Source organism: Chionomys nivalis, chromosome 13 (genome assembly GCF_950005125.1).
Source record: "Chionomys nivalis chromosome 13, mChiNiv1.1, whole genome shotgun sequence".
Lineage (NCBI taxonomy): Eukaryota > Metazoa > Chordata > Mammalia > Rodentia > Cricetidae > Chionomys > Chionomys nivalis.
Window position 1 is genome coordinate 9,602,672 of NC_080098.1, and position 27,336 is coordinate 9,630,007.

Consider the following 27,336-nt stretch of genomic DNA (forward strand, 5'->3'; position numbering starts at 1 on the left):
GTACCAAAATTCTACACATGATCAAGGCAGTCAAAAATTCAGCTTAGGTGGGGAGAGGCTCACGAAGCCCCACCCCTAGCTGAGGAGCTTTGGCAGTTGAAGGCTGCTCGGATGGAGAGAGTCAGTTTTGTTTTTTTTTCCAGGGAAGTGGCCCGTTAGGTAGCGCTCCCCTGGTGGATTGTCCCACATCCGTGCACATACAAAGAGCATTGACTGGAGTCAGTGGGCTATGGAAGAGGACATGGAGCTGGGAAGAGGACGTGGCCGGAGGCGAGGTTGTTTGGGAGGAACCAGATGAAGACAGATGGTTGATATGTTCAAAATGCATTGTATACATCTATGAAATTCTCAGAGAATGAAAAAAATTGCCAAGAATTCTAGGAGTTTAATCCTCTAAAATACAAACTTAATAACAGAGAGCACATAATGATAAGTTGTGAAAACTATACCCTGCTTTAGAACCAGAAGTCAGTGTGTTCACCAGCCTCACGTACTGGTCTTTAACATGCACCGAACTCAGTGATCACAGGAAATATCATGCAAAATAAAAGCTAAATCAGTGTCCTTGGTCCATTCTAGATTGTGTAAGACAACAATGATTCTCCGATTCTCCTCCATCTGAGGACAGGGAGGTAGTAAGGTCTTCTGTATGCCAGTTTTTCCTTTCCCTTTCGCGCAGTATGAAACCCACATAAGAACACTGCAGTCATTAAAAAGGGCATTGCACCATAGAGTTAAACACTCATATCTGACACCCTAATGCTGCCTCCTGTGATTGGTGGTGATGGGCTGGGGTGGGGTGGGTTGAGAGTTGGGTTGGTGATGGGTTGGGGGATGGTTGCTCAGAATTTCTGCTTGGCCTGTAGCCTATGTGAGAGTTTTGGTCTTTTAGAATCTGTTTGTGAGGAAAGACTCTTATTTGAGTAAGAATCAGACAAATGCACCGGGACTGCACTCTCCTCCTACACTGCTTGAGGCGGGCTCTTGCTGTGGAGCTCAGGCTGGCCTTGAACTCGGGGTCTTCCCAGTTTCCTAACTGAGGATTACAGGCCACATCCTGCCCATTTTCCTCATTTCACCGACTACTTCTTAGACACCCCGTGGCACCTTCAGGCTGGTGTTGGGGCATAGCAGAGTACTGGAGGAGCAGTCAGAAAACACGGTGGAGATCACACACCCTCTTATTTCACTGAGTCGCTCCAGGGTATTTTGAGTACTTTCAGACTGCCTACTGAGAATACTTATATCTCATCAAAATATAACCGCGGCATTGGCTACCTGCCAAGATCCATTGTACATTGTTCCTGAGACTTTTTATCTTACTGGTAAGACACTGCTGTTTTCATATCTAAGATGCCAAGGTTTGCCTCACTGTGGTGGACATGTATGAATTCACTCTGTTCCTGAGCTAGTCCAGCTGTGGAGGACCTCAGAGCCACATGCTTCCCAGGAGAACAGCTAGACCTCCAGCATGGGAAGAATAGCTGACCTCGTCTGATTCCTGCTGGACAGGCTTAGAGGTCTTTACCTGTCTATGAATGAGATTTTCCTAGATCACAGGCCAGGAGTGCTCAGGAGAGACTGAGGCAACGTGAGGAGTGCAGACAGAGAGGTGGGTGTGGGTGCAAAGGAGAGGCAGGGGTTGTAGAGAGCCAAGCGCTCTAGAGTGCAGACTGTGGGAAGTGGTGTGCACCAGACCTCTTTCCCCATCTTCTCTCATCCCTGTCTAGGCTCTCTTTCAGTCTACAAGTAGCAATTTCTAGAAGTAGTAAAAGGTTTTTTTTTTTGTGTGTGTGTGTGTGGTATGTACATGTGTGTGTTGTGTGTATGTTTGTGTGTGTGGCATGTACGTGTGTGCGTGTGTGGCATATGTCCATGTACATGTGTACATGCATATGAAGGCATATTCATGTCTTCCTTATTTGCTCTCCATTTTATTTTTTAGGCAAGGCCACACACTGAAGCTGGAGTCATGGATTCTGCTAAGCTGACCTGTCGGTTAGTTGACTCCAGGGATCTGCCTGTCTCCATTTCTTAACGCTGGGATTATAGATGTACGCTGCCACATCTGTCTTTTTATGTGGGTGCTGGAGAGTTGAACTCAGTTTCTTATACTTGTTGCAAAGCACTTTACTTCTGCATATTATCTATCATTATCTACATATCTGTATATCTCTATCTATCGATCTATCTATCTATCTATCTATCTATCTATCTATCTATCCTTTTTATGATTTATCAAAATACATAACTATATCTTAATGGGGGTACTATGTGCTGTTATATACATTTACATAACATCTAATCAGATAAATCCTACCCAACTCCTCAAACACGTATCAGGTTTTTTTTTTTTTACAGTGAAAATATTTAATATCCTTGTATGCTTTTAATGTCTGATTGTGGGATCCATCTCTCCAATGTAAAATATCTCATCCTAGATTATTTGGTACAGTTTTTTATTAACTTGTCTACTCTAAAGGGAAATTCGTAGAGGGTAGAGCATTAATCAGTGTCTGTAAACTGAACCTGAATGCTGGTGTCTTCAGAAGAAAGGTGGAAGCAAATTGGTACATAATTAAACTGTAGATTTCCTTGATACACTATATATACAGATATTATATACACTATATAATATCTATAAGCAGTAATATTTCTAGAAGATTATCAGTCCATCTTTCTTTTATATGTAATCTGTTTATACTTCTCTGACTCCTACCATGTAGATCCTGTCCCTGATGCAGACATGGAGTCTCCCTGGAGTTTGCAGGACAGCTTTTACAACCAGTAACAAGGAAAAAGACATCATTCAGTGTTTTCATCAAAGGGCACATACATAGGTCTTTGAGCACACAGAAAACTGAAAACATAAAATGACTAAATTTCAAACCGACATCTATGTTTGTTAAATAAGGAAATGGGGTTGACCTGTGTGATATGGGGAGAGTGCATGAGCGGAGGGAAGGGGAGGTGACAGGGTCCAAGCTCACTGTTGGCATGAGTGTTGGGTGTGAGAACAACACGCGTGGCTGAGAGGAAAGGATGCCATCTCTTCTTCTGTCTTATTTGTTCATCCCTTCCATGGCTAATTCTGATGTTGAAGGCGAAGGGTTCTAGGCTGAGTATGGAGTGACCTTCACTTCTCTGGAGAACTATTTACTCAGATTTTCATCAATTCACTTTACCATTGGGACTAAAACTACCTTACCTCGGTTAATCTGGAGTAATCAAGACACAGATCTCTATTCTTATACACTCTGTGCTCTTTGCATAGCTCAATGACTTTTCCCTCTTTGTGTGATACTGAGGATTGGACTCCGGGCTTTGATTACACAAGGTTAAGCACTTCACCAAAGCCTTCCCTTTGTATATATTTATAGCAGAGCCAGCCAGCCTTACTAGCAATTTATTGGTCATATTCTTTTTCATGATGCTGTGAGTAACTTGAGGATAAGGACTTGGTTTCTTTAATCTTTGTATTCCACCATGTAACATAAAGTCTGGTGAATAATATGTGGACCTGGTAATGGGTAGTTTGAAATATGCATGTAAAGACACAGGGGAGGAAAAAAAGGCAGCTAGTGATTACGATTAGAACTGATGGTATATTGACTGCTATGGCCATAGGAAAAAATGGGAGGTTTGGGGACATTTAGATGGGGATGGAGATGTTACCCAGTCCTTGGAGTAGAACTGCAGAGGGCTGCACCTTAGAAACCAAGAGGTGGGGGAGCCATAGGGGAATCAAAGTGTGACCATGAGTATAAGATGCTCATGAATGCCTATGTGGTTGTGTGCTTCCCTGGTATTCGCTATACCAGTATCAGACAGTAACAACATAGATTAGAGACATTATTCTATGACCTTGTAACACCTTGATGCCAAAATGCCAAAATCAGAAAGAGCATCATTGTACCTTTTAATTTCAAAGTTTTTCTTGTAGTCAAATTCCTGCTCATTAGCCCGATTGTTTATTACTGCAGCCTCTTTCACATTAGCAGTTCGTCTTCCTTGTTTCCTCAGGAGGTGTCTTCTTGCAGCTGAGGCACATGAGGAACAAAGAAGCAGTTGGGAAAGAAATAAAAGAACATTAAATGAATACAGACCAGTGGTTTTGACTATCATTGTCATAGAAAATAATGAAAGTAAAGATGACTAATAGACCCATTTTTTTTAAATGGCTATCATTAACAAGACAATTTTAGGTATAAACTACAGCAATGGAATCACCACTGGACTACAACAGCAGGTGCCGAGAGTATGGATGGCAGCGCCTCCTTTGCTTGAAATCATCTCCTTCTTGTTATGTTCAGCTCTTCACAGAGAAGGCCCTCATTATCTACATGGATAGTTTGTGTATTTTCACCCATTATGCTGGGAGTCATATATATTTTAGAATTCAGTTTTCAAAGTTTTGCTTTATTTTAGTAAGGTAACATGGAGTAACTATACATCCAGGAACATTCCCTTGTCTACATAGCTTTTAATAAAATTGTTTTTATTGATATATATTTTTTTCTCTGCTTTCCTTCCTTCCTCTCCCCTTCTCTTTTTCCCTCTCCCATGGTCCCCATGCTCCCAATTTACTCAGGAGATCTTGTCTTTTTCTACTTCCCATGTACATTAGATCTATGTATGTCTCTTTTAGGGCCCTCATTGTTGTCTAGGTTCTCTGGGATTGTGATTTGTAGGCTGATTTTTCTTTGCTTTATGTCTAAAAGCCACTTATGAGTGAGTACATATGGTATTTGTCTTTCTGGGTCTGGGTTACCTCACTCAATATGTTTTCTAGATCCATCCATTTGTCTGTAAATTTCAAGTTGCCATTATTTTTTCTGCTGTGTAGTACTCCATTGTATAAATGTATCACATTTTCCTTATCCAGTCTTTGATCGAGGGGCATTTCGGTTCTTTCCAGGTTCTGGGGGCTATGAAAAATAATGCTGCTGTGAACATAGTTGAGCACACGTCCTTGTGGTATGATTGAGTGTCTTTTGGGTATATTCCCAAAAGTGGTATTGCTGGGTCTTGAGGTAGATTGTTTCCTAATTTTCTGAGAAATTGCCATACTGATATCCAAAGGGGTATACCAGTTTGTACTCCCATCAGCAACGGAAGAGTGTTCCCTTTACCCCACAACATCTTCAGCATAAGTTGTCATCAGTGTTTTTGATCTTGGCCATTTTTACAGGTGTAAGATGGAATCTCAGAGATGTTTTGATTTGCATTTCTCTGATGGCTAAGGATATTGAGCATTTCCTTAAGTGTCTTTCAGCCATTTTAGATTTCTCTGTTGAAAGTTCTCTGTTTAGGTCTGTAACCCATTTTTTATTGGATTATTTGTTCTTTTGATGGCCAATTTCTTGAGTTCTTTGTATAATTTGGAGATCAATTCTGTCTGATGTGAGGTTGGTGAAGATCTTTTCCCATTCTGTAGGCTGCCGTTTTGTCTTGTTGATTGTGTCCTTTGCTTTACAGACCAGATAGATTCTTAAAGCAAAACTCAGGACCATTTTTTTTTTTCACAACAGCAGACTATTCCAACAACTTGGAATGAACTAATGAATATAAACAGTCTCACTTCTTACTATAAACAGGTAATGTTTAACTGATGGAGAAGTTATAAAAATCTTTTTAATCAGAGCTTTATGCTCTTAGGGTAGAGGATGAGATCCCAAAGTACTTTCATGTCTTGAGGGGAAGTTAACAGTTGGAAATTCTGAAGGACAGAACTGAGAACAGGACATGGGTCTTTTAACAGTTACCTATGATATCCACCATGTGAATTTTCTTCAGAGTGTGGCTATGTATGTCAGTGAGCTAAAAATTGGTTTAATGTGCCTAAATAAACACCTAAAATGAAACAAAATAGATCAGGAGTAAAATATCAGAGTGAAAGTCAAGTATATTTTTCATTATGGCTATTTGATCATTTTTTATATTTATTTAATCACCATAATAAATATGTATCCATAATAATAATTATGGATAATAATATTTATTATGGATACAATATTCTGTCTGTGTGTATGTCTGCAGACCAGAAGAGGGCACCAGACCTCATTACAGATGGTTGTGAATGACCATGTGGTTGCCGGTAATTGAACTCAGGACCTTTGGAAGAGCAGGCAATGCTCTTAAACCACTGAGCCATCTCTCCAGCCCTTTGATCAATTTTTTAGAAAATAATACAGTTGCAAGTCATCCTAGGCATGATTTAAATTTATATGAATGCCTTTAAAGTAAAAAAAAAAACAGCAAAATCCAAAGTCTATTAATGCATTTTAATAAAAATTTGTTAAGTGTGGTCCTATATATCACTTTCCTAGAGTTAATTCAGAGGAATAGATGCCCTTTAACAAAATAAAATTTAATTAAATTGTCAAATACAATTGTCAAAAATTATGACAATTGTAACCTTTGGAATATGATAGGAAAAAATCTTATTGCCTAATGAGTTATGGTATTGTAATATGATTCTTGTGACTCATAATTAATACAATTGTTTGCCACATCAAGCAGGATGGGTCAACTGTGTTTCATTAATCCTTGACAGGAAACTTAAAACCTTCAATTATTTAATTTAAATCAAAACATTTATTCCAATATTAAAAGTGTTAATCATTGCAACAATCTAATTTATAGTAGCATGTCAATAAACACAAAAGTCACATGAAAATTGCAGAGGTCTATGAATAAGAAAATTCAATTTATGACCATATATACATATCTCATTATGCTCTCTACACTACAAGGTGACCTCGGTGATTACCTGACTGTATTATTACAGCACTGTCTTTCCTCTTCTGCTGTAGCTTTTGGTATCTTCTTGACCCCAAGAATGCTCTGACACCAGCTTGAATCAAAACAAGCTTGTCAATGGCTTCCTTTCGCATTAGATTCAACTGTTCCACGTGGTAATATTTAAGGAACACCTTAAGAGAGTTAAAATAAAGTCCAGTAAGATCTTGGCACACAGCTGTACAGTGACTGTGTGTCATGTTTGAAGAAAAGACTGCATGTTGAACCCCATTCGGTCTGGAAAACATATTTACTTCTTGGGTGTGACTATTGCCCAGATTTTGATGCATAAACAAAATTTGTCTTTGAGAAGGAAGCAAAAGGAAGACCTGGAAACTCTTGGGGTTCTTTGTATCTGATATTCAGAATTGGGGGTTCTGAGCTCTTTCCAAAATTTTTACATCATATATTCTGGGTTAAGGTCATTTTATGCTTAAAGCATCTTTAAAACAATGATATTTTCCAAATTTAAAAAAAATCATACAAATCTATCTAAATAGAAGGAAAGGTATTCATCAAATGCTCATTCACCAAATGATTCTTGAAACCTTTGGTTTCTTTATCTGCTGGGGATATAAAGATAACTATGGCAGGTGATTGTCAAAGCATTGCCAGTGGGAAAAATGAGGCAGATAGGGTCCCAGCAGAACCAACAACTGTCCTGATAGACTAACCACAGGGTGACTTCAGATCATTCTAAAGTTAACATGAACTTTTACAAGGCAGGAGCCTCAAGACTAAAGGTATTTTTTTTTTTCACATCTAAAGATTTTACCTTTACCCCTTCCCTTTAGGGAATTTCTTCAACACAAACACCTCAAAGAGTTCATTGAGCCCATCAAGAAAACTAGTTAAAATCAAATGTTGTAGCTGAGTCATAAGATCTGGTAACCTTGACTGTAGAACTCTCTCAGCATGTCTTTGAACTTGGAAACCTGGCACCATAGGTAAACAGTTCTGTTTACTATGGATTTTAATTGAATTCAATTTTAATTTATACAGGATTCTAGATGTTAATTTATTTAGTCCATTCTGTTGTTGACAATTCATTTAAAATTCAGTGTGTTTAAAAAGGTCATCATTTTTTGCATAGCGTTAGAAATGTTCTTATATTAAACACTTTTATCCATGTTAATGAGTTGGAAAGGTGAAGTGGAAAAATGTGAATAGCGTGAAAATGCTACTTAAATATCACACAGAACTGACAGGCAAGGCCTTTTTACAAGTAAAAACTCCATTTGAGTCACACATGCATTTCTGACCATAAATGATGAGCTTTTAACCTGATACAGTTCATCTTTGTGAGCATTTTAAAGAAAATAGTCTGAATAAAATACATATTCTCTGTGCACCTTAAATCCTCCCTTATCAAATATAAAAAGAAAAGTGTTACTGAGTGTACGACAGGTGATCAGAATAAAATCCCTCAAATTATTACCTGGATAATACATTCTCTGAACATCATGAAATTCTCTCCCTTCCTCCTATGCCCAAGACACATTGTTCAGATTTCCTCGCAAATGAGGGCATTTTGTTCTGGTCCCTTTGTAGTAGTGGACAGTAGTTATTCTTGAATGGTCAATATATGAGGATTTCTTTAGCTTTGCTCTTTTTCCATCCTGTTTTGGGGTATATCTTGTATACCTCCAAGACACATTTAGAATGCACTGGGACTTACCCACTTTAAGAGGCTCTCAGGACACATGCCAGTTCAGTGTATCCTTTCTCCAAACAGCTAGAAGTTTGGTTTTTACAGTCAAGATTATTTTTTTAAAAAATTTGTTCTCTAAGGAGTTAAGTAAGATTTCCAAGACTCACAAAGTTAATAGTATATGCCAGTACTCGAACATCGTGATGATGCTAAATATTTCAGATAAATACTAAAATAAATAAAGCTAAATACTTCAGCTAAATTTCAAGTTTAAAATAGAAACTAAGTGAGAATTTAAAAAAAGCAGAGAAAGCAAGAATCTCATTCTGATCTTAGACTAGCTCTCTGACTGTTTGATAAAGTAGATAAAATGATGGTGGTAATACATGCCTTTAATCTCAGCACTGGAGGCAGAAGCGGTATGTCTCCGTGAGTTCAAAACCAGCCTGGATTATAAAATGAGTGCCAGGCCAGGGATTCACAGTGAGACCCTCGTCCCTCCCATAGAAAAATATGTTTGTTTCCAATACCATTTGAAGTTAAGAATATTTATTGCCAGTGTCATTGGGGATTTTCTTCTGGATAAGTATTTGAAATGAAATTTTCTTATACTGCTTGCGTCAGGTTTGTCTATGAGCATGTCTGTGGAACATTTTCTTGATTGCTAACTGATATAAGAAGTCATAGCCCACTGTGGGCAGTGTCATTCTTAAGTAGGTAGTTCTGGGCTTTATAAAGATCAAAAATGTTTTATGTTCATGAAGGAAGGCTTTATGTAGCATAAGTTTCACTCCAAATTTTATATATTATTTAACAAGAATCGTAATAGTTTCAATAATAGTAAAATGTTACAACTCTTACAAATCCACTAATCATTATCCATAAAAATTATATGAAAACATTACTTTTGTTTTTCCAAGAGCCCAGTTATCAAGACCAGCCTTTTCCAAAATGGTAGCGCAGGTATCTGGGCTCACTGGGGGCTCTTCACTAGACTTGTAGCAGAGAACATAATACCTGGAATGATAAAAATTACTGGTTAGTGGTCCAACATCTCATCAGCAGTACCCACCTGGCAACTTTATCACGGCTAACAGATGCAGCTACCAGACTGAATGCTTGACTCTCAGACAGCCCCCAAATGATGGCAGAGTGAAACCACCCCAGACAGACAGAAACCTGGAGCAATGTGTAGTTTCACTCCTGTGATTGCTTTCTATTTGGTTCTAGTCGTAAACTTCATGTACAGGAAATCTTTTAATACTCACGGCACATGGAAATAGAATGGTATGTGTGTGCAGATTGCTGGAAAATCATGTTGAAAGCCTGTAGAACTTAAATCATTTGGGGGTTGAATATTTTATAAATGATGGAATTGGGGTTCAGAGTGTGACTTTAAAACATGAGTATTCATTGTGATGGCTAAACTTGTTTGTCATTTTATTTTTCTCTAGAAGAGAAAACCTCAGTTGAAGAACTGCCTACATCAGGTTTGTTTATAGGCCTGTCTGTGAGGCATTTTCTTGATTACTAACCAGTATAAGAAGGTCTAGCCCACCATGAGTGGTGTCACCACTAGGCAGGTGAGCCTCGGCTGTATAAGAAGGCTAGTTGAACAGGACCCTGGGAACAGCCCTTAAACAGTGCTCCTCAGTTAGCTCCTCCTTTGAGCTCTTGCCTTAACTTCCTGTCTTGGCCTTTTTCAATGGAGGACTATAACCTGTAGGCTAAAATAAACCCTTTCCTCCCCATGTTGGATTTTGTCATATCAGCAGAAAGCAAAGCAGAACCTACTGTGTACAATCTTGTCAGCAAAGACCTCTGCTTAGGGAATTGCAAGTCAAATGACTGTGTATAGGGGTCAGTATGAAATGGAGCTAATTTCTCTGAATTTTAGAGTAGGGTTCATTCTAAAAACAACAACAACAACTCCCTCCCCCTCAAACAGTAAAAACTCTGTGCTATAGTTCAGAGCTTGCATGTCTCCAATGTCCCATTTAACTTTCTGTGTTAAAGAGAATTAACTTATTCTGTGGAATAACTTTTGGAAGACTGGGAATTCTAAGTGTCACCCAGTCTTCAGGTTACTAGGAATGTACCCTAGAAGAAGTTATTGGACTCCATCTGAGTGATATAGCACAATAGGCCCAAAGTCATAGAGTTAACTAATGGCCTGGAAGCTTGGATCAACCTTTTATCTTTATCAGTTAGCTTTTTCAGCTTATTCACCCAGATGGGCAGAGTTGATTACCACACCTGTCTTCTTCAGTTCTGAGTACCTTCCCCTAGGGCTGTTATCTTGACACAAAGCAGAAAAACTTGCTTGTGATCACCAGGAAAGGCCTGGAGAAGTTTTCAACCAAGGAGCTTAATCAGTGCCAAGGCACAGAGCGCTATATATATGTCTCATGGAGAGCGTCAGGAGACCTTTTAAGAACATTTTGCCTTCTGAACGTCTATGCCAATTTGGGTGACAGCTTTCAAAATAGTGACACAGAAAAGGTTTATCCCTTTTTTTTCTGGAACTTCCTGTTATTTAGAATAATAATTTAATTTTTTTCACTATATCCATAGCTTTTACCCCTTTCTTTTTTCATTTGTCATGTAGTAATTTGCTATTCTATAGCATCATGGGCTTTGAAACATGGGGGAGAATTAATTTTCACGTCTTAATTTCTAAATGAACAACTTATCTGCAAGCAAGCCATCATCAGTACAATGGATTTAGTTTTCTTTGTGGTCTGTACTGCAAAGCCACGGCTACTTTGAAAGCATAAAGCTCATATTAAAGCCACTGGTTGTCCCATTTCCTTCCTCTTGCTTCTCTAATGCCTACTCTTCCAATCCAGCTTAATCCAAGTCCTCTTGGCTTTTTGTCACATCAACTTATTGGGATCTGAATATCTTCCTTTTCATTTTTTTTTTCACTCCCTAGTCTCATGAGGCAAGCTATTTTGCCTGAGTGTACATAAACTTGGCGAGCTATTATAGCTCACTTTCTGTATGAAATCCCACTTCCTGTCTTTCCTACTAGCTGCATCCTCTGCTAGATCCTGGTTTGTGGGTAGTGATCCTGACATTTAATTAATGCTCTTTCTCTCTATGAACACCAGTCTTTTGAATTTCTTATTTACTGCTTTGCATTGCCTGTTAACTTCCCACGTCTTTGCCTCTGATAATCCTAACTGGGTTTCAATTACTGAAGATAAGCCAGTTTTAAAACTGTGTCTCCACAGCTCTTAGCATACTAGCTTAGCATACATGTTCAATATTAGTAATACCTCAGTAGAATAAGATAGAAAAGACTAATTATTAGATACTGATTTATTGATTTACTTAGTGATTTACCTAAAGTCCTTCTTATAGTGCTTATTGTCAAACACGACTCCAGTCATGCTATCTGGAACAGAATGACCTGGAGAAATAGCTGAAAACCAAAACTGAACCAAAAACAGTTGCTACTTTTAGCAACCTGACCACAAAAGCTTACATCTGCCATATGCCTTTAAAAAACAAAAGGCACCAAGCTAACTTCCATATACATTTTGCTTCTGGAAAAAGCCCCACTTGATTGCTTGCCCCACTGAGTGGTTTTATAAAATAAAATATAAATGAAAACTGGTCTTGGACTGAGGTTTTTCAGGAGCTGGAGGCCCTGGGTTCGGTCTCCTGGTGAACACATCTCCTCTCCTACTTTCATTAGCATCAGGGTGCTTACTCCAGACAGAGTATTGCAACAATATTTATATTAACACCTAAGAGGGTCTACTCTCCTCACAGCACATGAAATATATGATAATAAAATTACATTTTAATTTTAACCTTGAAAGTTCTTTACATCTAATATTTTGAGTTATGTACTTTCATGAATAGAACTGAGTATCTGCTGACCAAGTAAAAGTTTCAATATTTTAAAATTTCTCATTTATATACAGTTCTGGGACTGAGCAATAAAAAGTAAAGTCAATTCAATCCAATCTCTGAACTCTAAATTTCAAATCTACAAAGTTGGTCTTAAACTTCTATGAAAACCTTCTAATAAAAATGTAATTTTTATACATCATGAAAAAGTGTTCTTGGTTTCAGGGTATTCCAAAAAATGCTTTTATTTTCTTTTTTGGGTTCTTATCTATTTATTCTTTTTTTTTTATAAAAAGAAGACAAAATATATCTTTTCATTATACATACCAATACCAGTTCCCACGCCCTCCGCTCCTCCCATTCCCTCCACTTAACACCCACCCACCCCCATTCACTCCTCAGAGAGGGTAAGGCACATTGCTTTGGGGAAGGTTCAAAACCCTCCCTACTATATCTAGGCTGAGCAAGGTATCCATCCAAAGAGAATAGGTTCTCAAAAAGCCAGTACATTTATTTTGGATTTTTAAAGAAAAAAATATGATTAATTGCTGAAAAATAAGAAAATTGTCAGAAAGAATTCTCATCACATAGAATATGGATCTTAGACAGAGTTATAATAGGTTGGGTAGGAAGTGTCGTGTGTGTGTGTGTGTGTGTGTGTGTGTCCATCTCCAAAGGAGCAGGTGTTGAAGCTTGATCTAACAGTGCTGCTGAGAGGTCACTAGATCACAAGGATGCCTAGCTTGTCAGTGGGATAGCTATTAGAAGTTGGGATCTCACTGGAGGAAGTAGCTAGCGGAAGACACAGAGGTGCGTATTTTCACCTGCAGGATGCACCTTTCCTGTCCCTGCCCCTTCTTCGTGTCCCTGCACCTGGTGGGTGGTGCTGAAAAAATGTAGTCAGAATTCGTTGAACAATCAAAAACAAAGCTTTGTTTTCTTTTTAATATTCCATTACATGCTTTGAAAAAACATTAGGGAATTTTATAGATGGAGAATTCTTTAAACATTAAATTTTTCTCAAAACTGCAATATGTCTAACACTTGAAATTTCTTTAAAAATGATAGTGAATAGAAATACAGACATTTAAAATATTAAGTATTTAAAATATTGAGCCTTAGCATTACCACTAAAATATTACTTAAAATACATTTACTATATAAAAATTAATTTTACAATGATTTTAAATGTTAAGAACTCTTTGTACCTAGTGGATTCTTTCTTAAATTAGAAAAGATTAAATCGGCATAGATTTAATTGACTTTCTATATCTGCCAAATCTCTATAGACATGACATTATTCAATTTGATCATTATTGGGCTGAGAGCTCAGATCTCCTTGCTCCTCAGTACAGAATCTTAGACCCTTGACATCCAGTCTTTCACGTGCAATTTCTTCCATCACAGAGACTTCCCAGGGCACAGGAGAGTTTCCGGCTCAACTAATGTTCTCTTTTCACTGCATGAATCAAATGCTTTCTTCCTAGACCTTCTGAACTATTATCCACTGCTTTACATTCTCCAATTCTCCTGAAAAATTAAAAAAAATAAACCATAGAAAGGAAATGCAAGGAATCCACATACCTTCTTATGAAGTTAGCAAACAGTATCCGATGAGAGTAACCAAGCCTCCGAATCCTGGCTGTTTCCAAAATCCCTGTGCAACGCAGCTGCAGCAAAACTTTCTCCTTGTCATACTTTCTTGCCTGCCTCTCATTATTTGGCTTGATGCAACGCACAAAATGAGGTTGGCCCACCACCATCTTAGATAACAAATCCATCAAGGAATACTATAATATACAACCAGAAATCCATTTCATGGTATGACATTAAAAGGAGTATGAATTCGTAGGCCTTCATTTTTTAGAATGAATGTTACAAATGGCTAACCACAGTGAGTGGAAAGAGATCTGATAAAGGGAAAAGGGACTCATTTACAACTACAGTTCCAGGGGTAGAAATGTAGAGGCAATGGCTAGGAGGTCGCCTAGGAAGTCTCCCTAGGAACTCTAAAGGCAGCATTAAGTGATCAATTCATTTTTTACATACTTTAAAAGAAATTATGTCCTCTCAAGCAAACATACCAAATTACAATATTGAGACATACAATTTGGTTAATTTACTTTATATACTAATTTCTTTGTTCTACTCTGTCTTTGTAGAAAGCATAAAAAACAAACACTTCAATCTCTGTTGGAATCCTCTACTTTAAAATTAGGGCAGAGAAGTAACTTTCAAAAATAGGACACAAGAAAGTAATCAAATTATTATCCACTTAACTATTTTGCTGTGCTTTAGTTTATTATCTTATTGATTTGGGGAGAATATTTTTATTAATATAGTTATTAAAACTGTATTCTGTACCAATGCTTTGGTAAAATAATAGCCGATTATTAGACAATTAAGAATAACTCATTAGGATGAACAGAGTTCATTAGAAGTGGAACCTCAGCTAATTAGTTATCTCCAAGGCCAGGATCAGAATTTCCTGGAGGACTGGGAGTTTTAGTGTTGGACATGCAAACAGCTAGAGTTGCAGGGCCAGTGCAGCTCGGATGCTGAAGCTAGACAACTGGCAAGGCTGCTGTCTTGGATGCTTCCCTCTTGGGGACCAAGCAGCTGCAGCTGCCCCTGGAGCCTTTGATTACATTATCTGTGAGTCATCACTCCTTCACTCAAGCAAACATCTGCCAGCACTGAAATCCCAAGGTGACAGTGCCTGCCAGCTTCCCAGCAATTTAGGCATAGTCACCCTCCTTCAACTCTTGTCAGCAGAAGGGAAAATAGCTTGAGAGCATGCTACATACCATGTGCAATCAATCTCTGTCAATCTTTGCTTCAGCCTGAAGATTACAATGAGTCCATGACCTGATCAGATTCAAACAGTGTTTGATGCTCTCACCCGAGTACAATAATCGTGTGGACAACTCACTTAAAATAATCAACTAATCTGTAAGTAGGTTTAGTGAGTTGCCATGCTGCCTTGATGGTATAAAGGGACAGAACAGCCATGGGTGCGGGTCTTAAGCATGCAACTGTAGCAGGCAGTACTCAAGTAGGATTTGATACAGGGGCTACTATGAACTTGGGCTTTACGAACATGTAACACAAGTATTCAGACAATTTAAAAAGTGGTTTGTGGTTCCATTAGAGAAATGCATAAATCCATCGGACAACCAATAGCAAATTTAATATGGTTGCATCTACGTCTTCTGTATTAAGTCCTACTGTTAGTAACTGCCAAGTTTCAGGTGGCATTTTCTCTATTGTCCTGGCTGGCCGATTGGGAAGAGGTCAGTGAAAACTGGAACTGGACTGAGAAGTCCTTCCTTTCTTCTTCCTCCCACATTGTCCAAAGAAAGGTCACCTTGTTCCTAGGCCCTGGTGTGCTGCTGTGCCTCTACTGAGGCTTCTCCTCGTCCCAGTCCTACAATGGGCTTGCTCCTCCTGCTGAAGGTTATCAGCTCGCGTTTGTGCAAGAAAACATGGTCTAGAGGTCCACGCTCAACCGTGACCAGCCTTGTTCCTTCCTAAAACCTCGCAGGAACATTGAACTAAAATGGCTTTCTCTTCTTTCTTTCTTTCTTTCTTTCTTTCTTTCTTTCTTTCTTTCTTTCTTTCTTTTTTTTTTTGGCAAGCATAAGAATTATTTTTTTTTATTCTTTTTTAATTAAAATTTCCAACTGCTCCCCGTTTCTTTCTTTCTTTCTTTCTTTCTTTCTTTCTTTCTTTCTTTCTTTCTTTCTTCTCTTCCTTCCTTCCTTCCTTCCTTCCTTCCTTCCTTCCTTCCTTCCTTCTTTCTTTCTTTCTTTCTTTCTTTCTTTCTTTCTTTCTTTCTTTCTTTCTTTCTTTCCATTCTAGTGGGAATGTCAAATGCTGTACAGACTTTCTTGTTTTCTTTAGAGACAGAGCCTCACTATGTGGTTATGGCCATCCAGGAATTTGCTGTGTATACCAGACTGGCCTTGAACTTAACAGAGATCTTCCAGCCTTTGTCTACCAAGCTGGAATTAAAGAAAAGTGTCACTTTGTACAGTTTATATATATATATTTTTTATCACGTTATAGAATTCAATTGTGATTTTCATGGAGTAAGATACCAAAACAAGCAATCTACAGATGAAACTATATATTAACACATCTGTACCAAATCATCTAATGGGTGTAATAAACGTTACCTTTTGTCAGTTACCACTTTTCATATGTAACTAATTTAGGATGAACATTATCCTTAAGTACAACATATCATAATTTAACATCTTACTCTAAAATACGATGCGACCGTTTGCGTTTTCATGTTGGTGGTTTCACAGGCATGGCGTGTGATGTCTCTAGTTTCACCCTAAGGAGACCAAAGAAGACAGTAAGGCCTTACCATGTTCTGCACATTGTAATCTACAAGGAGCACAGGGCATTTTTCCATCAGTTTCCCTTAGTCTAGGTGTTCAAAGGCACAAAGCCACAAAATGTTACCGATATTCTACTTTAAGGATGGTTGTGCTAGCCGCATTGTCTGTGTTGACTGGTCTTGTGTAGAACATGAATGTTTCTGACCCTGGCCACACATGTATTTTTATTTAGAAAGAGAATAAAATTTAAAGATTGAAAAGAATTAGGAATATACAAGAAAGTCACGATGTTTGAGATGCTGTCAGTAAAGCAATCATAAGATTAATAGTCTTACCTTGGTCAGATTTGTGGCTTTCTCTGAATTCCTCATCTGATAGTTTATTATATTTTTAGCTTTAGAAAGTGGCAGGTTACCTATGGGAATGCAGGTAAAATTAATTTATCTTTTAGAACCTTTAGTGACTGCACAATTTTCCAATTTATTTAAACTATTCTGAGTATATTAGGACTCAGAGGCTTGGTTACCTATTTATTGAAACAAGAATAAAGAATATTATGTGAAGAATTATAATAAGTCTTTTTTTTTCTGTGTAGCCCTGGGTGTCCTGGAACTTGCTCTGTAGACCAGGCTGGCCTCAAACTCAGAGATCCACCTGCCTTTGTCTCCTGAGTGCTGGGATTAAAGGTGTGCCCCACCTCTGAAAGGTTATAATAAATCTTTTTTTGTTTTTGTTTAGTCTCCTCTTTCTCTCTGTTCTTTTCCTCCTTTCTATCTTCCTCTTTTCCTTCCTCCTGCTCCTCTTTCTCTCACTCTTCTTCATCGTCTTTGAGAGGAGCTTGGTATGCAGTCCAGGATGACCTTACACTCACGGCAATCTTCCTGCTTCAGTCTCCTGGATTCCAAGAGTGCAGACAAGGGCCACCATGCTCAGCTACCACACATTCCAAACTCAGAAAGAGAAGGAAAAGCCACCCACCTATACGGCAAAGCAGGACAGGCAGAGGTGAGTGACAGGTTTCCTTTCAATTTTAGAAGACGCCGGCAGATGGTGACAAGGGAGCAGTTCACTTTGCATCTCTGTGTCAACTTGAGGTGGGTTTCACAGAGAGCCCTCACACTTCATAAAGTGCTTTTAGCAAGTCAAGTGTGGATGATGTCAATATGAATTTTCAATCTTAGCATTCAAACGTGCGGTTTATACATTCAAGACAGTGAAACAGGTAAGGTTGAAACAGCCACAAAGACTTGGCCTTGAATCACAGCTATTATCCTTAGTTGGGCTGCTGTTGGTCATAGTCTGTAGTTTGAATACTTAAATAAGGCTCACTTAAAGTGTTTTAATAAAATGGCATGCAAAGAGTTCAGAACCAGAATTTTATATGTATGTGTAAGGATGTCAAAGCAAGTCAAGGGAGGGAGATTAATGTTTTAAACAAATTGTGTTTGTGTAACCAGAGGAGGGTTATGGGGATGGAAGGAGAGATCACAAGAGTTGTGAGGGACATAATGTGTGTGATTAATATGCTCACTATTAGTTACAGGGATGCATATATGGGGTTTTTACATGTGTAAAAACTAAATTTTATTTGGCTAAATATTTCAGTTATACATCAATAAAACCATTAAAAAGTTTTCAGAATTAGCGACTGGAGAGTTGGCTTAGAAGTTAAAAGCACTATTTGTTCTTCTAGGGGTACCTGAGTTCAGTTTCCACCAACCACACGGTGGCTCACAACCATCTTTAGTGGGATCTGATGCCCTCTTCTGGCATAAAGTTGTACATGCAGATACAGTACCCCACACAAAATTTTAAAAGGCTCCAAAACCACAGAGAAACCCTGTCTCGAAAAACCAAAAAAAAAAAAAAAATCTTTAAAAAAGCTTGCAGAACAATTTATAAGTACAATATAAAGAACCCAAATCATATATCCCCTCTAATTAATGAATGTGAGGACAGATAAGGAGTCTGGAGTGAGGAGAGAGATAGCACAAACTTAATCAGCAGAGAGCTCATGACCACCAGGGACAGTCTAATCCCTGCCCACTCCTGAAAACAGCAGCTTTCTCTTGAGGAGAATGGACTCTTCTCAGGAACAACCGGGGCACTTTTGTGTTTTTGGTGAGAGTCTCACATACTTTCTTTATAAGAGCCTCACTTCTTTAAATTAATTTCTGTGCCTCCCTCAGATTAGGAATAAATGATTATTCAGTGAATCAAAAAAAAAAAAACCGAAAAATCAGGGACTACGGTCACAAACAAATCACAGAGATAGAAAATACTGTATGGGGCTGAGAGGAACCTTTTCAAAAGTCAGCTGCCTTACCTGTTTTGGTCAGAGGGTGGTTGACAAGTTGTCGAATTACACTGTTTTCTGATGACCTCAGAAGCAACACGATATCAGTTGGGAGTGTGTCTCTGTTTTTTGCTAAGAACCCACTAGCACTATAGAGGACCTGTGGATACAGGTGTCACGGTGATTATTACAACCCACACTATCACTGCCATCCTCGAGGCTTAAGGAGCTCTCAGTCTGTACTGAGCAACAGCCACAGAAGACTGTACATACAATTCCTTACATTTGGTCAGGAAAGCTGTAAATTTCCTTTATTGGGAGAATGGGAAGCATTGAAGAACCATTTCCATTTCTCTGAGAACTGATCTAGCTCTCCTGACTTCAGTATAATAGGTCTTACCTAACTTGGAGACTGAACGCTGTAGGGGTGTGTGTTCTGACACTTCTAACTAATTTTAAGACTTTAAAAATATGAACATATTCCAAATATTTCTGATGAATAATAAAATGTGCTGTTATGGATTGAATCATGCCCCTCCAGATCATATGTTAAAGATGTTCCAGAGTCACACAGAAAAGAGGCCATGTGAAGACTGGGTCTCGTGATATCTGTCTACCAGCCAGAGAGGCTTCATTAGACGACAGCTCTGCTCAGGGGACAGCGGTCTCAACATTTCACCTTTTAGAACAACAATAATAAACTTCTTTTGTTAGAACATTCATCCTGAGGTACTCTCTTTTAATGAATCAAATAACTTGCTTATTGAAACAACAGAATAAAATGGCCATAGGCAATTCTTAATTGGTAACCAAAGCAGCCTTTATTTGCTAAGTCAAATGCTGAGAATCATGAAAGGTTATAATGAAAATGATATATACATAATATGTCTATATGTTGTATACAATTGAAATTGTATATTGGGCTGGAGATATGGCTCAGTGGTTAAGAGCACTGTCTGCCCTTCCAAAGGTCCTGAGTTCAGTTGCCAGCAACCACATGGTGGTTCACAACCATCTGTAACAAGATCTGGTGCCCTCTTCTGGCCTGCAGGCATACATGCAAACAGAATACTATATACATAAATGGTGTAGGAGGTTCTTCTGTCTATGTGTTGCTTTCATTGGTTGAATAAAGAAACTGCCTTGGCCTTTTGATAGGGCAGGAACTTAGGTAGGTGGAGTAGACTGAACTGAATGCTGGGAAGAAGAAGGACAGACAGACAGATGCCATGAAGCTCCTGCCTGAGACTGATACTGGTTAGAATCTTTCCTGGTAAGCCACAACCTTGTGGTAATACACATATTTAATAGAAATGGGTTAATCAAGTTGTGAGAGTTAGCCAATAAGAGGCTACAGATAATGGGCCAGGCAGTGATTTAAATGAATACAGTTTCTGTGTGATTATATGGGGGTTAAGCTAGCTGGGAGGGACAGAACAAAGGGGCCCCATGCTCTCTACAACACATAATAAATAAATAAATTGATTAAAAAATTATATGTATGTGTGCTTTGCCTGCATGTATGTCCATGCACTATATATGTGCAGTACCTACCAAGGCCAGACGAGGGCATTAGACCCTCTGGAAATGGAGTTAGAGTCAAAGCTAGCTGTGATGTGAGTGCTTGGAACAAATCCCCTGATTTGCAAGAGCAGTCAGTTTTCTGAACCACTGAGCCATCTCTTCAGCCCCTCAGCTTAGGGGATATATTGTTAATGACTAAGGTCATTGGGCATTCTCTGGCCTCTGAACAAATATATAGGGCTTCTTAATTAGTTTATTTTTCAATGAATTTCTCATTTTATACATTATTTCTTGATTTTAATCTTCATATTTCAACAATTAAGGCAGAGTTCTGAGGGGATGGCCCATTACTGTCCATGGAAGGGAGAGTTTCACTTGGGTTTAAGACAGCATATCTGAGGTTGGACAGGTATACAGTGGTGTTTCAACCATGTATGAATGCTTCTTTAAATTTAAGATCATCCATTAGTTTGCTCCACACATCTGGGGCAGCTCTGTTAGCTGGCTATTCCTCTTGGTACTCTCTCTTTCATTTGGAGCAGGGAGGGGCATTGACTGAAAAAGTGGGGGTGAGAAGAGGGAGGTAAAGAGAAAGAGGGAGATTCAGGAAGATGGAGGGAAGAAGAGGAGATGAAAGGAGAGGAGAGAGACTGAGAGGAAAGTGAGAAAAAAAGAAGGAAAGCAACAGAGAGAGAGAAGAGAGAGACAATGGGAAGAAGAGAGGGAGCGACTGCCCCAAGGTAGTCTTTAAAAAAGTAAAATACAGATGGCCACTGCCAACTGATCATTGTAATCAGATTGGATGACAGGAAGACAGGCGAACAGAAGAACCAGGGCCAGATAGAGGAGGGAAGGGTCATTGTAGCTATCTCCTAACAGTCTAAATCAGTTCTACTATATTTTATTGACAGAAGGCTGAAAAGTCAGTCACAATTCCCATGAGTTCTTACTTTTCCCGCATAGTGGTGAATGCCAAAACTAAGCTCCAATCTTTTGGGTCTCCAGAAGTACTGTGATTTCAGGTTATCTTCAAATTTTTCTGTAGAAGAAAATGGAGATCCTCAAGTAAAATTGGTGGTCCGGAGTTAATTTTTCCCATACAATGCATGATGAGCAGATATTTTAATACAGTGAAGTCTACAATCAAGTGTGTATCACTCCATCTTACTTCAGAGCAGGTATTGAATGTCAGAGTGGGTCAGAATCACCCGAGGAGCACCGCAGCGGTGTGGGCTACCGGCTCACCCTGTGAGTGCAGTATCACTTGGCAGGTCCAGGGAGGAAGCCAAGAATTCGCCAGCTCCTGGTATTGCTCATGCTTGTGGTGTGATGGTCATGATGTGATGCCAGGCTCTAACCCTAAAGCCCTGGTGGTGTGGCTTTTCTATCTATTTGGTTACACAAGAAGTACAATGGGTCCCTAAAGACAGTCATTTTAACACATCAAGCATCTGCTGCGAACTTAATTTCCCTATGACGTTAAGGTATTTTCCTTTTCTGTCTGGTGTCCTGGAGACAAAACAACTCATATCAGGAGAAAGCAATACCATGTTTATCAAAAGTAAATGAGGAAGAAAAAAATGAATCTACACTTTCTTTAAGTGCTTACATGCATTTTATGAATACCTTCATGAGCTGGGAATAATGACTTTTTCATTTACTTAACAACTCATGAACCTTTTTTTCCTATTTTATGTTGGACCTTCTCATTTTAACCACTTTCTTTCTGAGGTAGGGTCTCAGGTATCCCTTGCTATGTAGCCAGTGGGTACAGTTCTAAAATTTTGAGGTTTGCCTCCTAGAGCCCTCATAGAAGCTCATGGAGTTCATGGTTGTAATCACAGGGAACACAGGTGGGAACAGATGGGCCAGAGACTTGCTAGTCAGCCAGGAGAGCTTCGGGTTCAGTGAGAGACCCTGTCTCACAAATTCAGGCACTCAGTGGTAGAGGAATGCATCTAAAGTTGACCTCTGGATTCAACATGTCCGTATGGGTAGGCACTTCTACACACAAATAAATAAGTAAAAAATATGTATATATACATATATCTGTATATTGTTCACATTACTGATTTTTTTTCTTTCTGTTCACTATTTCCTTTTACATTCTAAAGCTGTCCTTGTTCTGCCCCAGTTTCTGACTTAGGGTTGGATAACTTTTACGGCGATTTATAATCCAAGATTTCACATTTGAGATTCTACCATGATGGAATCAGAAAGCCAATCTCCAATCTTGTTTAATTCATCACTATTAATTTTACCATACTATAAATACTCACTGGTTTAGGCATAAGTCCAAAGATCACTTTCTGAAAACCAGACACCGCAGGCTTTGTGGCAACTGCTTTCTTGCAGATCATTTCAAACAACTAAAACTCAGTGCCAGGGAAAGCCCTGTGCCTTCGGAAATCCATAGTCACCCAGGTTTAAAGCTCACCTATGAGAGTCTGGTCAGTGGCCTTGGGAAACCTACTTTCCTCGTCAAGCAGGGACAATAAGCCCATTGGCTTCTGTAGGAACATGTCTAGGAGGGGCCGGTTGTCTTCGTATTCAATAACTCTAGCATCCACATCTTCATTTAGGTATTCATTCTACAGCAGGTTATGAGCCAAACAGAAAAAAAAATCACTTAAAACTGAATAATGTATAGGTGGATAGTAATTACCCAGGTTTCCATTTTACATATATTAGAATAAATTGCTATCTGTGACGTGGCCTTAAACAGAGTGTATCATTTCATTTCTTTCTTCGCAGAACTGCTTGCTTATTAAAATCAGTACTGATTATAATCAGGAGATTGGTAAAAGGACTTTGCCAGTCTCTCAGAATTTCAGATGTCTGTGCTGTTAATAGAAAATGGTTATGGGAAACGGCTGTGTCCCAGAACTTGCCAGCACGACTGAAGCAGATCCTAGGTTGTGCTTTTTCTATCGTCTCTCTCAAGAGCACTCACGCACGGTTCAGTGGTGATCTCAGAGGCTGACCCTGATAGTGCGGTGGACAACATAGGCCATGGAAACCATCTACAGGTTCAGCATCAAGACACCGAGGTCTAATTCTACACTCACCTACATAATCCATCTGAATTTTCTGACTCTTTAAAAACTTCCTTTCTCATTTATCAAACCAACTCACAATATGGTCCACTGATAATTGTTTGTGAGTGTATCATACAATGTATGAAATAACCAGAGAGAGCCACTGGCAATGACGGCAGAAGCATGGTGAGGTGCTTCGAATGTTCTCAGTCGAACATGTATTTTAAATAAGACAAAACCTAAGTCCCAAAGAATCATAAAGCTCAAAAATAGTTTATCTAGCATTAAAAATAAAAACAATTTCTTGAGGTTTCACAGCTCTTACTTTTGAAGGTAACCTTGGGAGAAGTCTGCAAACCTAGAATTATTTTACTGTTAGACACATTATGCTGACAGCATATAATAGCTTAAATCACAGTTGCAAAGTTCAAAAGAATTTTGTGTGTTTTATATAGAAAGTCCACGAGGTTAAGGTCTCAACTGATGCAACTGTCATTTCTTTCTGTTGTTGGTGTCAAAATGCATCGCACGCTTTTGTGGCAGGTCACACAGTGCAGGAAGAAACAATGGGTTCCTCAAGTACCCTTGTTATTATGAACTCCAGATATAAACCATAGAGAAAAACCTCTACAATTGCAATCAGGGCTTATAAATGGCTTATAGTAAAACAAACACACCCCAAACCATACACTACATCTTAAAGGAAGGATTACGGCAGAAGACCCAGCTATCTTTAAGCGTATGTGGACAATATGACCCATCATCCTTAGTTCTTGGGTCATGTAAAGGAGATAGTGAGAAGAGCTGTACCCGGTACTAAGCAGAACTGTGGAGAATATGCACTCGGCTCTGCTCTCACCGTTGGGATTTAGAAGGCTGTAAAGTGCACCCTAAGCCTCAGGGACCATCATGGAAGAGGGAAAGGAAAGATTGGAAGTGGTCATGGATGATGGAGGGAAGCAGTGTCTTCTGGACAGGACAGGGCCACTGCACTCAAGAACTCAGAGCACCTGTGTTTACCTGGACAAAACTTGCACAAGTTCAACCAGTTAACATTTTATCATGGGATGGGGGAGCTCATGAGCCCCACCCCGAACTGGAGAGCTATGAACAGTTGGTGGCTTCTGATAGAGGACAAGCCAGTTTTCTTTAAGGGTGTGACTCCTGGCAGATCAAGAAGGTTCTATATTCTCACATCTAGAAGTATATGGGCAGCACCAAGTGGAGCTCATTGGTTACACATGCATATGCACACACATGCATGCACGGGACACAAAGCTGAGAGGAGGAAGACAGGTATAGGTGGGCCTGGGAGGACTTAAGTGGTAGCTTTGGGTGGGTGGGATAAGAACAAAATACATGGTATGACATTCTCAAAGAAGTGATAAAAATATTAAAGGTAAAAATATAAAAATTGATATAAAAGAACTCAAGATATGTCATAAAAAAACCAAATAATCCAATAAAAAATGGGGTACAAACCTAAACAGAGAACTCTCAACAGATGAATCTAAAATGACTGAAAGACACTTAAGGAAATGCTCAACATCCTTAGCTATCAGATAATACAAATCAAAACAGCTCTGAGGTCCCATCTTACACCTGTCAGAATGGCCAAGATCAAGAATAATGATGAAAGTTTATGCTATAGAGGATGTGGGGTAAAGGGAACACTACTCTATGCTGGTGGGAGTGCAAACTGGTAGAGTCATGTTGGATATCAGTATGGCTATTTCTCAGAAAATTAGGAAACAACCTAATTCAAGATCCAGCAATACCACTTTTGGGTATATACCCCAAAAATGCTTAGTCATACCACAAAGACATGTGCTCAACTATGTTCATAACAGCATTATTTGTCATAGCCAGAACCTGGAAACAACCTATATACCCCTCGACCAAAGACTGGATAAAGAAAATGAGGTACATTTACACAATAGAGTACTACACAGCAGAAAAAAAAAAATAATAATAACCTCTGTCTAAATGTGTAAACAGAGGTTTCTGTCCCACTTGGTCCTGCATCTGTTCAGTCCCAAAGAAACACACAGAAGCTTATATTAATTATTAACTATTTGGCCTATTGCTCAGGCTTATTACTAACTACGTCTTACAACTTAAATTAGCCTATAATTCTTATCTATGTTTGGCCATGTGGCTTGGTACCTTTTTTCAGTGAGGCATTATCATCTTTCTTCCTCTGCTTCTGATTGGTGACTGCATCTCTGCCTTTCCTCTTCCAAGAATTCTCCCAGTCTGGTCTCCCTGTCTATACTTTCTGCCTGGCTACTGGCCAATCAGCATTTTATTAAACCAATATGAGTGACAAATCTTTAAAGTGTACACAAGCATTATCCTACAGTATTAAATGCATTTCACTGTCTTAATAATTAAATGAAATGCTTAGCTGGATGTGGTGGCACACACCTTTAATCCCAGCATGCGAGAGGTAAAGGCAGGTGGATCTCTGTGAGTTTAAGGCCAGCCTGGTCTACAGAGCAAGTTCCAGGATGGCTAGAGGTACAACGAAAAACCCTGTCTTAAAAACAAACAAACAAAAAACAAAACCCAAACCAAGCAACCAACTAATTCAATAAAAAACTATAAAATGCTTTTTATTAATTGGAAAGTTAAAATAATACAAAATTACCACCAATATGCACACAGTTTTAAGAAAGAAGAAATGAGTGCATATGGAATAAGTCATTCTTCAGCAAAACAACTTTTAGTCTTTATAAAAGGTTTGTTTTGAATCACCCACATAGTTTTTAAGATCAGACTACTGATTTCTATTGCCTACACATATTTTTACATCAGATAACTGATTTCTTTTACTTTACAATATTAAAAAGTTTGAAGTGTAAGAATTACATATTGAGTGCATTTTTATTCTTTGTAAGTGCTACAAATTATGTGTTGAAACCTATGTTAGAAATGTACAACACTCTAGGTCGTGAACAGCTGGAGACAAAGTTATCTATATTTCTTTCCACAGGAACAGATAGAAGAGTGATTTTTAATTTATTGTTTCAATATGTACTTTATTTTTTTGCTTGTAAAACAGCTCAATTTTTCAGCTCTCACCCACAGTGGCTTTTTAAATGCTATAGGCAATGACTTAACTATGTATAGAAACAAATATGAACACATCATGTTAAAAGCCAACTTTAGTCCAGTTAATGTGTTGCTTGAATGCATGAAGAAAGATCATCCAAAGTGTTGGGAGGTATACGTGAACACAGAGTAGGTTTTCAGTATTCTAAAAATAATGGCTCGCTAGTGCCATGTACCTGTACTGAGGAGTGCCCAGTGGTTCTTAGGAACAACGACATTTGTTCTGAGTCAAGCTGTGGTTGGTGAGCTTTCCCTCAATTTGAAATGTAAACGAGTAGGGAGGCTTCATTCATTGTGTGTGTTCTATAGCACACTGAGCACACAACAGTATAAAAATTAAGTCAGAGGACAAAACCCACTCCAGTGCCAGCATGGAGAATTTTTGACAATGGGTACACATTTCTAATATGGCAAATGTGATTACACACCACTCAGATTGCCTAACACCCTTGATTCTTGTTGACTTATTTCTTATGAAAGAAAACCATAACACACACACACACATACACACAACACAAACAAAACCTTGGCTATTTCTTGTAGAAATTCAGATTGAGGGCTCTTGCAGGACAGTGGCTTCTCATTGAAAATCAGATAATGTCTTTGCTGCCCTAGGCTCTATCAACCAAGAGCCTTTTGGAAAATAAAAAATAGCCAAGAGTGTGTCGATTACATAAGTGTCACAGGAAAGGCAAGCACGAG

The 27,336-nt window shown here is 38.7% G+C and overlaps 1 protein-coding gene across 1 annotated transcript in view; it reads right to left on the reverse strand.

The window, feature by feature from the left end:
- Positions 1-27,336, reverse strand: part of Myo3a (myosin IIIA) — a 165,401-nt gene that overhangs the window by 28,770 nt on the left and 109,295 nt on the right. Inside the window, exons 19-27 of the mRNA XM_057787845.1 lie at positions 22,920-23,073; positions 21,433-21,521; positions 18,989-19,118; positions 16,998-17,077; positions 16,578-16,655; positions 13,898-14,103; positions 9,358-9,469; positions 6,773-6,935; positions 3,917-4,040 (exon numbers count right to left, since the gene is read on the reverse strand). Coding sequence (XP_057643828.1) covers positions 3,917-4,040; positions 6,773-6,935; positions 9,358-9,469; positions 13,898-14,103; positions 16,578-16,655; positions 16,998-17,077; positions 18,989-19,118; positions 21,433-21,521; positions 22,920-23,073 — 1,136 coding nt within the window. The remainder of the gene's footprint in view (positions 1-3,916; positions 4,041-6,772; positions 6,936-9,357; positions 9,470-13,897; positions 14,104-16,577; positions 16,656-16,997; positions 17,078-18,988; positions 19,119-21,432; positions 21,522-22,919; positions 23,074-27,336) is intronic.